The sequence below is a fragment of the Geotrypetes seraphini genome, chromosome 9, assembly GCF_902459505.1.
Source record: "Geotrypetes seraphini chromosome 9, aGeoSer1.1, whole genome shotgun sequence".
Lineage (NCBI taxonomy): Eukaryota > Metazoa > Chordata > Amphibia > Gymnophiona > Dermophiidae > Geotrypetes > Geotrypetes seraphini.
Genome location: NC_047092.1, coordinates 149,552,488 through 149,565,891, shown reverse-complemented (window position 1 = coordinate 149,565,891; position 13,404 = coordinate 149,552,488). Strand labels below are relative to the sequence as shown.

General features: G+C 43.8%; 1 protein-coding gene across 1 annotated transcript in view; it reads left to right on the top strand.

The window, feature by feature from the left end:
* The window catches only part of DNER (delta/notch like EGF repeat containing), a 261,530-nt gene that overhangs the window by 111,595 nt on the left and 136,531 nt on the right, over positions 1-13,404 (top strand). The window contains exon 5 of the mRNA XM_033959607.1: positions 5,634-5,779. Coding sequence (XP_033815498.1) covers positions 5,634-5,779 — 146 coding nt within the window. The remainder of the gene's footprint in view (positions 1-5,633; positions 5,780-13,404) is intronic.

The following is a 13,404-nucleotide window of genomic DNA, read 5'->3' as shown; positions in this document are numbered from 1 at the left end:
GTCCTGCCTTCGCGGAAACTGAAAGTAGGCAGGACCCAGCAGCAAGAAGAGCAAATGGAAAGCTTCACTGACCTGTCTCTCGCCTTAGCCCGTAGCGAATTTATGCTTCGGGGATCTAACATGTGCGTGCCGGCTTCCCTTCTCTTCCCTCCCCTCCCCCCCCCGGACATAACTTCCGGTTTCGGAAGGAAGAGAAGTGAAGCCGACACACACACATTAAAGCCCCGGAGCATAAGTTGCTACGGGTTAAGGTGAAATCTTCAAGCCGCCTTTTTTTTTTTTTTATGTTGAGCAGCAGTGGAGGCAGCAGAATTTAGCTGGGCGGTCATCTAAATTACCCGGGCGGACCGCCCATCTGAAAGGCCCTAGGGAGAACACTCAGCTCTCTCCTGTGCACCCCCTTGGGGCGTGCACCCGGGGTGGACGGCCTCCCCCCCTAGGTACGCTACTGCATCCCCACCCTCTAGTTTAAATGCTTGGTATAATATTGACTGAATTTCTCAGCAAGGATCCTTTTTCCTGCCAAAGAGAGATGTAGGCTATCATTATAGTATAGCGTTTTGTTTCTCCACATATTGCTCCAACCTCCTACATATCTAAAACCTTCTGGTTGACACCAGGTTTTAAGCCACTTATTGATTTTTTTCTGTATCATGTAATTTTTCCTCTCCTTTGCCATAGGTAGGAAACACATTAGTACAAGCTACAGTCTGCACCAAAGAATGTAACCTCTCTTCCAGCTTCTGAAAGGAACTTGTCTGAGTGTGCTATTTTTGACTAGATCATTTTCCCCCGGGTAGATAAGTACATCAACCTTAACATCTTATCTTCTCTGATCATACTCAGTATTTGTTTTTTTATTCCTGGTCGTTGAAGATCCTGGGAGGCATTTCACAGAGGCATAGTAAGGAGGGGTGTGTGGACCACCCCAGACGCCGTGGGGGTACCAGCACCTCTCCTCTTCTCTGTTTCCAGGACCAGGAAGTGATATCAGAGAGAAAGCTGAGGCTGACATGTGCAGCAGTTTGGGGATGCTACTTGTGCTGGCAAAGTGTTAGAGGGATGGGGGAAAGGAAAGCACACTCGTGGCGGTGGAGGAGCAGGGGGGGCCACCACCACCTCGGGTGATTCCTACCCTCTCTGTGCCACTGGTTCCAACAGACTGTGAGCCAAGGTTAATGCCTCTAATAATGGAGTCACCTAGCAGCAAGATTTTAGTGTTTTGAGCCATTTCATCTGTGAGTGGAGGGAGAGTTAACTTCTTAGTCTCTGGTTCAACTATACTGATACTCCAATTTCCTGAGTATCATAATGCTCCCTTGTGTTGCCAACAATTGGACAGATAGATGCCTCTTTGTCACAGGTCGTAATCTACTATGTAATCCATGTGTTTTCGGGTTGTTTTAATTTCTGTGATGGTGCATGTAAACATTGGATGCTGTGTAGTCTTGGTAGGGGCTTTAATTGGAGCCTGTTCCTGTCTGAGCTTGATCAGCTCCAATTGCATAGTAGATAGCTGGAGACATATTGGACAAGCTCTGAGCCTCCACATGGTTTGCCTTAGGAAAAAGGCACCACGTTTATTGCATTGAATGAGAGTCGTGTTGATTAGCAGAACTGTAGAGCAGCTGTGAGTACAAATTAGGAAGAGTATCTGATTGGCCTTAAGTTACAAATGACTAAAACAATAGCAGGTCCTATTGAGAGGAACAAATAACCTAGAACTATTGATATTGATTGACACTATCTGTTAAAAGGCAGGTGAAGAGGCCTAGGCTTTTCCACAGGTATAAGGTAGAACTGAGACAGTCTACTGTGCAAAATGAAATAATACAGGGGTCCTTTTACTAAGGCGCGCTAATCAATTTAGCGCACGCTAACTGATTTAGCACGTGCTAAATGCTACGAACATAAGAATTGCTGCTGCTGGGTCAGACCAGTGGTCCATCGTGCCCAGCAGTCTGCTCATGTGGCAGCCCTTAGATCAAAGACCAGTGCCCTGAGACTAGCCTTACCTGCGTATGTTCTGGTCCAGCAGGAACTTATCCAACCTTTTCTTGAATCCCTGAAGGGTGTTTCCCCCTATAACAGCCTATAACAGGAGCATTCCAATTTTCTACCACTCTCAGGGTGAAGAAGAACTTCCTTGTACGGAATCTATCGCCTTTTAACTTTAGAGAGTGCCCTTGGAGAGGGTGAACAACCTGTCTACTAAGTCTGTTCCCTTCATTATCTTTAATGTTTCGATCATGTCCCCTCTCAGTCTCCTCTTTTCAAGGGAGAAGAGGCCCAGTTTCTCTAATCTCTCACTGTATGGGTGCCTTAGCATTTAGCGCACGCTAAATCGGTTAGCGCACCTTATTAAAAGAACCCCATAGTTTGTACACGATGTATGCATTTTAGGTCATCTATTTTAACTCGATTGTATATTATTTGAATTATATAAAGTTTGTTGGGTCATAAACTGATTAGATTTGAGATAGACGTTAAATTTGAAAAATCTAAAAGGTATGAAACAGAAAATTCTTAATTTGGAGGAAGGAAGAGTAAAACCTTAAATCAAGTTTCAAGTTTATTATTTGATATCCTGCAAATCAGTCTATATCTAAGCGGCTTACAATACACATTAAAATCAGTAATATAAAATCTAAACTAAAAATATAAAACTTAACATGACGTAAAGCAAATGAGAAATAGGGGAAGAACTACAATCTGTGATAGAAAAGGGGGAAAAGTTCACACAGGAGAGAGTGTAGTGCAATGGTTAAAGCTACAGCCTCAGCACCCTAAGGTTGTGGGTTCAAACCCACACTGCTCCTTGTGACCCTGGACAAATCACTTAATTCCCCCATTGCCCCAGGTACATTAGATAGATTGTGAGTCCACTGGGACAGACAGGAAAAAATGTTTGAATAAATTCATATAAACCATTCTGAGCTCCCCTGGGAGACCAGTATAGAAAATTGAATAAATAAACAGTATGAAAAGCTTCAGCTTCTGATAACCAGAGCTGGTATTGTGACATCATAATGTATCATTCCACCAGTGCTTAAGAGTCAAACTTATCAGTGATGTCACAATGGCTTGATTGTCCAGTACTTGGCTCACTCTTCCTACATTTTGATTTCTAGAATGGTGCAGTGGTTAAAGCTTTAGCCTCAGCACCCTGAGGTTGTGGGTTCAAACCCACGCTGCTCCTTGTGACCCTGGGCAAGTCACTTAATCCCTCCATTGCCCAAGGTAGATTAGACAGACCGTGAGCCTGCCAGGACAGACAGGGAAATATGCTTGAGCGCCTGAATAAATTCATGTAAACCATTCTAAGTTCCCCTGGGAGAATGGGATAGAAAATTGAATAAACAAAGCAATCGGGTAGGGTTTGTTATATTGGAATGAGGAAGGGAAAGTGGGCAGCGAGCTCGTGCAGTGGTCTGAACCGTGACTAATATATCAGTATATAAGCTTCTATAAAGGAATAAATTAAATCAAATGAATCTGCAATATTTTGAATGACTCCATGTTTCAGAGCTTTTTCTCCTGTATGTTATGTAGGTATAAAGTTCTTCTGCTACACAATGCTAAGCTTCTTTATAAACTTGTGTTACTACAGAAACAAGTGTAAAGTGAGGAATGAGTCCCTTAAATATGTTTAACTGTAAGAGAAAAGCTCAGTTTTCCACATACATTGACATTTACCATCAAGGCTCTCAGATGTTGTTGCTGTCCTTTTTCTCACTCATTCTCACATGACATTTTTTCATTTTCCTGTGCACTCGCCGATGACCTTTTCTTGAGAGGCTGATGATAATAATTCTCCGTAACTGGAGCGCAGTAAGGCCATGCGGTCTGTACAAACAATTTTATGAGTTTTCCTGTGTTGTATGGGGATACATTCTTTCCTATAATTCTGAATTTTGCTTTTTGCTCAGTGACTACTCTTATCCTGAAGTCATTAGACAGTGTTACCTGTCCATGAAATAAATCAAGCCCCCTTTTATCAAGCCATGTTAGTTTTTTTTTTTGTTTTTTTTTAAATTTCCAGCCACTGTGGTAAAAGCTCCAATGCTCGTAGGAATTCTATGTACGTCGGAGCATTTACTGCAGCGGCTTAATAAAAGGGGGCCTCAGTCTTCTGCAAATCCGGTCCTCAGGAGCCTCAGGCAGGGCAGGTTTTCAGAATATCCACAATGAAAATACAGGAGACAGATTTGCATACCATGGAGGCATTTCATGCAAATCCATCTCCTGCATAGTAGATATCCTGAAAACTTGACCTGACTGGGGCTTTTGAGAACTGGAGCTCTAGGGTTTGGGAACTGGCTATAGATTGAGGTGTTCCAGTCCTGGTTTTATCTCAGCACATGCAGGGATTTGTAGTTTTTCTTAGGGAATGCATTAGGGCAGTGGTTCTCAACCCTATCCTGAGGGACCCCCAGCCAATCGGGTTTCAGGATATCCCTAAAGAATATGCTTGAGACATATTTGCATGCCTCTCTCTTCTATTATATACAAATCTCTCTCATTCATATGTTGGATAGATTGGGGGGGGGCCTTCACTATTTGGGAGAATAATTGTGTGTATGTTTAGTATGAAATAATGTTATAATATGTTTTAAAGGTTTTGATGGTGCTATATTATTATAATAAATGATGAATTATTTATAAGCAGAAGAAGCATGGCGGTACTTGAGGGAGTCCAGAGAAGAGCAACTAAACTGATAAGAGGTATGGAAAACCTCTCATATACTGACAGACTGAAAAAGCTGGGGCTGTTCTCCCTGGAAAAGCGGAGACTTAGAGGAGACATGATAGAAACCTTCAAGATCCTGAAGGGTATAGAAAAAGTAGACAGGGACAGATTTTTCAGATTACGGGGAACCACAAGTACAAGGGGGCACTCGGAAAAATTAAAAGGAGACAGGTTTAAAACAAATGCCAGAAAGTTCTTTTTCACCCAGAGGGTGGTGGACACATGGAACGCGCTCCCGGAGGCTGTGATAGGCCGGAGCACGTTACAAGGCTTCAAAGAAGGTTTGGATAGGTTCCTAGAGGATAAAGGAATTGAAGGGTACAGATAAGAGTAGCGGTAGGTTATAGGGATAGTCTGGGACCATTGCTCAGGCAATGGGCCTGATGGGCCGCCGCGGGAGCGGACCGCTGGGCGAGATGGACCTCTGGTCTGCCTCAGCGGAGGCAACTTCTTATGTTGTTATGTTCTTATAGCTCTTATTTGGGTATTTTGTTTATGCATATTCATTAGGGATATCCTGAAAACCCGACTGACTGGGTGTACCCCAGGACAGGATTAAGAACCACTGCATTAGGGAAATCAAAAGTACAGCTGCCTGCATGTAGCAGGGAAAACCCAGGAATGACTAAGGATAACGGGAAACCTTACAGTAATCATAACTACATGTATGGGTTTAATTATCTCACTTGTGTGACGTAAGAGATTGCATTTCCTGTTCATACATTGAAATTAGATTCTCCATTATAAAAGTTTATAGCATTTCCATAGCCAATATAAATTACATTGCTTTTTGCGAAAAATTATGCTTAAAGATTAACGTATATGTTAATGATATTTGAAGTCATCACTTTACACATCTAGAAACATACCTATTTTCTTTTAGGTTTTTTGAACGATTCAGTCACCAAATGTATTGTGGCTTTGCGTTTGACTGTTGTAGTAAAAATCAGCCACTGTATGCTGGAAAGAAGCCACTTGGACAGCATGCAATGCTCAGGGAAAGGCGAATGTACCACCAGGCCATCAGAGGTAAGCTGAAACATTCGCATGCGGCATTGCACTGCTGTCTTCAATAGAGGAAATCAATAGTATTTAAATCAGAGAGCACGATATTCAAAGTGATTTAGCTGGCTGCTGACTGGTCGAATTGGTTGGGGCAAGCTGCTAATACCGACTAAGTATCGCAGCGAGCGCGTAAATTTTATTGTTTGTTATTTAAAATTTGTTACGGAGAAGCTCCGGAATATATGGTACTGTTAGTAAATTTTCAATTACACTGTCTCTTTCGGCTTTCAGACTCGAGAGGGTTAAAATATTTTTAGACTTTTTCCTTCCACTTTTGCATATCAGGCAGTAAAATGTTGGCAAGATCTGCCGAGTCTTATTAGGATGATATATCATTTTAAAAATGTTTAAAAAGGAAGTAAAGGCGTATCTTTTTAAGAAATAAATATAGGCTAATTGAATGTGCGATGTTATATTAATGTAATTCTGAAGACTGGCTCCATATTGCATGTTTGTAAACTGCTGTGAACTAAGTAATGGTATATGTGGTATATAAATAAAGATTGAATTGTATTGTATTGTATAAATCAAAACCAGCTAAACCAGTGGCAGAGTCAGCTTAAGTACTGATATTCAGCAGATAGATTGTGAGCCTGCCATGAAAGATAGGGGAAAATACTTGAGTACCTGCTTAATACACCTTGAGCTCTTTTTACTAAGCTGCGCTAGCGGTTTTAGTATGCGCTACAATGCCTCCATAGAGCTGGCGTTAGTTTTTCCACGTAGCACAGGGGTTAGCGCGCACTAATCTTCAGCACGCGCTAAAAACGCTACCGCAGCTTAGTAAAAGGAGCCCCTTGTCCGACTGGTATATCAGAACCTATTCCAGATTTACTGCATAAATGGAACTGCAGAAAAGTCTAGCCTTTTTTTATGGGTAACCTGTGGCCCAGTGACGTAGTAAGGGTGAGCGGTGCCCAGCTCCCCGTCACGCGCATGCCCCCTTCCCTTTCCCCCCATACCTTTTAAATTTCTCCAGCATGAGCAGTATGCCCATGTCGGTGTCCACTCGCCCTTTGACGTCATTTCCTAGGGGTGGGTCCCGGAATAGATGTCAGAGAGAGCATCGATGCCGACGCGGGCAGCAACCTCATGCCGGGAGAGTAAAAAAGGTACGGGGGGGGGGGAGGCAAGGGGCGCACATGCACAGCAAGGAGAGGAGATGGGGGTGGAGAGGAAGATGGGTGCCATGCCCTTAGGAAGACCGTGCCCGGGGCGGACCGCCTCCCCCCCACCTTAATTTGCTACTGCTGTGGCAGCTTAAGTGCTGAATGTTGACTTAAGCATCTCTGTGTTAGCTGGCTTAAAAAGATCTGAATTTTCAAAGCTGGAGCCAATGCAGGTCACAGCAAAGCACTTACCGCCCGATGGCTGAATATTGACCCCAGTATCTATATAGTGACCAGTATTTTTCCAGTTTGGCCTGTAGCTTCCCCAAAAAATGCTAATCTGCATTTAGGGCTCCTTTTATCAAGCCATGCTAGTGGTTTAACGCACGTAATACCACACGTTAAACCGCCGGCCGCACTAGCCGCTAACGCCTGCCTTGAGCAGGCGGTAGTATTTTGGCCAACGCGGGGGTTAGCTTGTGATTAAAAGTCACGCGCGTTAACCCCGCTAGCGCAGCTTGATAAAAGGAGCCCTTAATGTGTGCTTAAAAAACAAACAAACCATTGGAGATTATTTTAGAAGCATCATTTGCAATTTTCACATGTAGAAACTACAAGGGAGCATACTGGGGGCATGGCCTAGATGGGTCAGAAATTAACATGTGCATTCCCCATTTCATAAAGGGAATGCACATATAGGGACTAATATTTCCATGTGTCGGGTTACCAGATTTTTCCATGGAGAAACCCAGACACATGCCCGCACCCTGTTCCACCCCTGCCACAGCTTGTTCTGCCCCCATCCTTACCCCATTCTGCCTCTATCCTCTCTCCATTCCACCTCCAGCCTTGCCTCTTCAAAGCCTCATGTTTCTTTTCCAACCTCCAGGCTGCATCTGGAGGGCCTCCTTGCATGCTCAGAGGCCCTCCAGACGCGGTTGGGTTTTGGAAAGTCCATCCGGGCACCCAGACAGTCCTAAAAAAGAGGACTTATCTGAGTTTTCTCAGACATCTGGTAACCTTATCCATGTGGGGGTATACTGCTGCATCCTGGCATATATAGGTTATTTCAAAAACCTATACATTCAGCCAGCCCTGTACAGGAGGGTTTAAGGGAGGTATCTTACTTAAACTCCTGTTGTTTATTTCTCCCTCCAAATTGAAAATAAAGAAAAAATGTGGCCTATATATGTAATTAAACATAGAAACATAGAAAGATGACGGCAGAAAAGGGCTATAGCCCATCAAGTCTGCCCACTCTACTGACCCACCCCATTAAGTCCGAGTACTAATGACCTAGTTCCTTAACTCGACCCTCATAAGGATCCTACTAGGGCATCCCATTTATTCTTAAAGTCAATAACGCTGGTGGCCTTGATCACCTGCTCTGGAAGCTTGTTCCAGTGATCTACAACCCTTTCTGTGAAGAAATACTTCCTTATGTCACTATCGAATTTCCCTCCTCTGAGTTTGAACGGATGCCCCCTTGTGACCGAGGGTCCCTTGAGAAAGAAGATGTCTTCTTCCACCTCGACACGTCCCGTGATGCATTTAAATTAGAAGTGGTGTCAGGTCAAAAGCGCGCCGGGACAAAGGCGCGCGCAGACAATTGAGCGCAGCGCGGAGGCGCGCGCCGTAGAAAATTACTGTTTTTACGGCTCCGACGGGGGGGGCATGGGGGGGAACCCCCCCACTTTACTTAATAGAGATCGCGCCGCGTTGTGGGGGGTGTGGGGGGTTGTAACCCCCCACATTTTACTGAAAACTTCACTTTTTCCCTGTTTTTAGGGAAAAAGTGAAGTTTACAGTAAAATGTGGGGGGTTACAACCTCCCACACCCCCCACAACACTGGCGCGATCTCTATTAAGTAAACTGGGGGGGGGCTACCCAACAAAACCCCCCGTCGGAGCCCCTAAAAACTGTAATTTTCTTCGGTGCGCACCTCCGTCTTGCACTTAGTTGTCAGCGCGCGCCTTTGTCTTTCGCGGGGTTGTCTATGAACCATTAGAAGCAGTTACATGTATAAGTTTGCAAAATTCTGGCTGACATAGATGTGTAAGCTGCTTAGTATCCACCATTGACTTTTTCCACATGCATATTTGTAAAATAGATGCCCCTGCTGCCAATGTGAGCAAATACACATGTATTCCTACAACTATTTTTAAAAAGGTTTGTGCATCAACAGTTCTTTTTCTAAAATACCACTGGAATTGAGCATACCCAAACTCAGATGTGTCAGTTCTGATCTCATATGTAATACAAGCTCCATTATTCTCAGTGAGGCCTATTTACTAACGAATCACACCTTGCATTAATGCATATTAATACATTAAACCAGGTTTGTAAGTGAGGCATTTTTAGTTTGCTAATGGCTTCAAGGGTTTGTTGTGCTGATTTATCACTTGCGATAGCAAAGCCTGCACATTTTAGAATGTTCTGAAGAAATTAGAATTACAGGTCTTGATATGACTGGGCTCAGTGAACTTAAAGGCATGTTTTCATTCCACTGAGCTGGCAGGATCTGTTTCCAGTTGCTGTTGGCTGTATCAGATTTTGCTGACTCAAATAAAGCATTATCCTATGATCAGTGCTTGATATGCAGGGACCAGTACTGTGCAAAAAAATGACAAAAAATATAAATAATAGATGTGGCTTATCCAAGTAAGCACAGTACAATCACATTTAAAACCAAAGTGGTAGGTCTCAGCAGAAATTATAAAAAATTAGGGCCATGGCATTCCTTTCCTATTAAACCCCACTGAGCTGATCATCCAATAATATTCAGCACTTGCATCTGAATAGTGCCACTGATTATTGCCCGAGACTGCCTAGGCACTGTCCGATTTGGAGCCAGAACTTAACTGGTTTGCGCATAGTAAGTGGGGAGAGGTGGGCAGGGGCAGACTGCCCTGTGCTCCATCAGAGGGTACCGGCACCTCTCTGCCCACCCACCCCATGCTCGCAACCTCCCTTTCCCACCCCCACATCCATCCCCACCTTTTAACTCTTCACCAGCATAAGCAACTTTTCAAGCCTGCTGCTCCCTTCTGAAATTACTTCCGGGTCGCAGGGCCAGGAAGTGAAGTCAGAAGGAAAGCCTACACCGGCGCAAGCAGCAGGCCGAAGAAGCTGCTCATGCTGGCATAGATTTAAAGAGGTATGGGGGGAAGGAGGGCGCGAGGGTGGGGTGGGGGGTGAGGAAGGAGTGGGGTGGGATGGACGGAGAGGAGGGTACAGGGAGGCACCCCTGCCCTGAACGCCTCCTACCCTTGCTACGCCACTGGGTTTGCAGTAGTATTCAGTATACCAACCAGCTAAGTAAACAGATAAATTTAGGATTGCAAAAAGACTGTCCTAACTTTATCTGCATAGCTAATCATTCACCAATCTGAATATTGACTGGTGATCAGTCAGTTAACTTTGAGTAACTGCATATACCTGAGTACTTAAAGCCAGAGTCTGTTTATGGCCCGACATTGAATAGCCATGGTTATTTCAGCCTACAGCTGTAACAGGCTTAAGAAACCCTGGTCGCTGCAGGCTGAATATATACCCCTTATTCATAGGACTCTATATGAGAACTGGAGAGGCCACGATCATGACCTTTTTCACTCCCTTTCTGCTCCCATCCTCACTACTAGTACTGTTGCTTTTAAAGAATTTCAGCAGCAGTTCCAAAAGAACATAAGAGTGCTCAAGGCTGCATCTTATATATGTGTGACTGCTGACTCTGCTGGTCCCATCCTCCTCTGACCATTTCCTGTTCTAGAAAGCAGAGGGTAAGAGCAGCAGAGTCGCAGATGCCTGTAGAGAAGATACATCTCTGCCAATGGGCTCAGAAAGTTTCAGCCACTGGGGTGCCGGGGAAAAAGATAATGCCAGGGTGGGGGAAGAGGAGAAAAAGATGCTGATAGCAAGGAGGAGGAGGGAGGGTATATGTTAGATGAAAGGGGGGTTGGAGGAAGGAAAGATGGATAGAAGGAGACAGAGACCAGGGAGACACTGGATGGAAGGAGCAAGAGAGAGATGAAACACTGAATAGAGGGGGAGAGAGATAGACATACTAGATGGAAGGTGGACAGAAAGAGGATATTTTGGATGAATGGGAGAAAGAGAAGGGAAATGTTGGATGGAATAACCGCAACTAAGATGTAAACATGTCAAACAGGCGTGTCTTTAGTGATTTTCTAAAATCAGAATAAGAAGTAGCCTCTAATATAGGTTTTCCAAGCCATGTATTCAATTTAATGTCCTGGAATGAGAAAATTCTGTCCAAAAACTTCTTATATTGACATGATTTTATAGAAGGATAATTAAATACACTTATTCTACGTGTACTCTTATTAGAATAGTTCAAAGAAAAATGAGAAGCAAGATAGTCTGGTAACATCCCAAAAACTGCTTTGTAACAAATACAGGAAAACTTGAACAGAACTCTGGACTTTACTGGCAACCAGTGAAGTTTTTGATATGCTCCCATTTTTTTAGTCCAAAAATGAGGCGAACTGCAATGTTCTGGATCAGTCTCAGTTTTTTGAGTATTTTTTGTAAGCCCCTAAATATATAATATTACAATAATCTAAAATACTCAAAATGGATGTCTTCACCAGCAAACGAAAAGAAGGTTCATCAAAAAACTTCTTGATGGTGCGAAGCTTCCATAAAACCAAGATACATTTCTTAAACAGTATGGTCTATATGTTTTTCCAGAGTCAGATGTTTAGCGAGAGTTACACCCAATATTTTTATAGATTGTTCAATATTATATTCCCGCCCGCTCACATGAGGGGAGAGAGTAGGAACATGCTGAATGGAGGGGGAGGGAGAGGAGATGCAGTGGAAGTGAAGAGGGGGGCTGGATGAAAGGGAGGAGAGAGCGAGCAGATGCTGGATGGTTGTGGAGAGAGAGAGAGGAGATGCTGGATGGAAGGGAAAATAGAAGGATGGAAGAGACAGAGAGATGAGGAGATGCTGGATGGAAGGGGAGAGGAAGGATTGAAGTGGGGAATGAGGGGGGACCTACTGCATAGAAGGGGGAGAGAGAGAAGGACATTCTGGATGGAAGGGGGAGAAGATAGGATTAGTGAAAGATAGGGGAATAAGCTGAAGGGGAGTGAGAAAATTGAGATGACAAACAACATATGAAAGTTGTAGGTAGATGCAGTAAAAAGAGGGAAATTGAAGACTGTTAGTAAGAATGAATGAAGAGAAGGAGAAAAATAAATAGAAGAATGGTGAGAAGAAAAAAATGTTAAGAGATGGATATAATGGAGGAAGTGAAGAAGATAGGAGAGAAAATTGACAAATGGACATGAAACCCGGCATGAGTGTTCAGAAAAGATAGAGGAAAGCAGATATTGGAAAATTAAATGGCCAAACAACAAAGATAAAAAAAAGATTTTAATTTTGGATAAAGTAGTGTAGAAGCCATGTTATTCCACTCTAATGTTTTTTAAAAAAGGAAAATAATGCAATATTGGACTAAATTAGTACTTTTTTTTTTTTTTTTTTGCTGGCTTTCAGATGTCAAAATCTTCCACAGGCCAGGATCAGACCAGTGGTCCATCATGCCCAGCAGTCCGCTTACGCGGCGGCCCTCTGGTCAGAGACCAGCACCCTAACCGAGACTAGCCCTACCAGCGCATGTTCTTGTTCAGCAGGAACTTGTCTAACTTTGTCTTGAATCCCTGGAGGGTGTTTTCCCTATAACAGCCTCCGGAAGAGCGTTCCAGCTTTCTGGGTGAAGAAGAACTTCCTTACGTTTGTACGGAATCTATCCCCTTTCAACTTTTGAGAGTTCCCTCTTGTTCTCCCTACCTTGGAGAGGGTGAACAACTTGTCCTTATCTACTACTTGTCGTTATCTATCCCCTTCAGTACCTTGAATGTTTCGATCATGTCCCCTCTCAATCTCTGTTCGAGGGAGAAGAGGCCCAGTTTCTCTAATCTTTTGCTGTACGGCAGCTCCTCCAACCCCTTAACCATCTTTGTTGCTCTTCTCTGGACCCTTTTGAGTAGTACCATGTCCTTCTTCATGTATGGCGACCAGTGCTGGACGCAGTACTCCAGGTGAGGGCGCACCATGGCCCGGTACAGTGGCATGATAACCTTCTCTGATCTGTTCGTGATCCCCTTCTTTATCATTCCTAGCATTCTGTTTGCCCTTTTTGCTGCTGCCGCACATTGCGTGGACGGCTTCATCGACTTGTCGATCAGAACTCCCAGGTCCCTTTCCTGGAAGGTTCCTCCAAGTACCGCCCTGGACATCATGTATTCGTACATGAGATTTTTGTTACCGACATGCATCACTTTACACTTATCCACATTGAACCTCATCTGCCATGTCGATGCACATTTCTCGAGCCTGATTATGTCACGTTGCAGATCTTCGCAATCCCCCTGCGTCTTCACTACTCTGAATAACTTCGTATCGTCCGCAAATTTAATCACCTTGCTCGTCGTACCTATGGCCAGATCGTT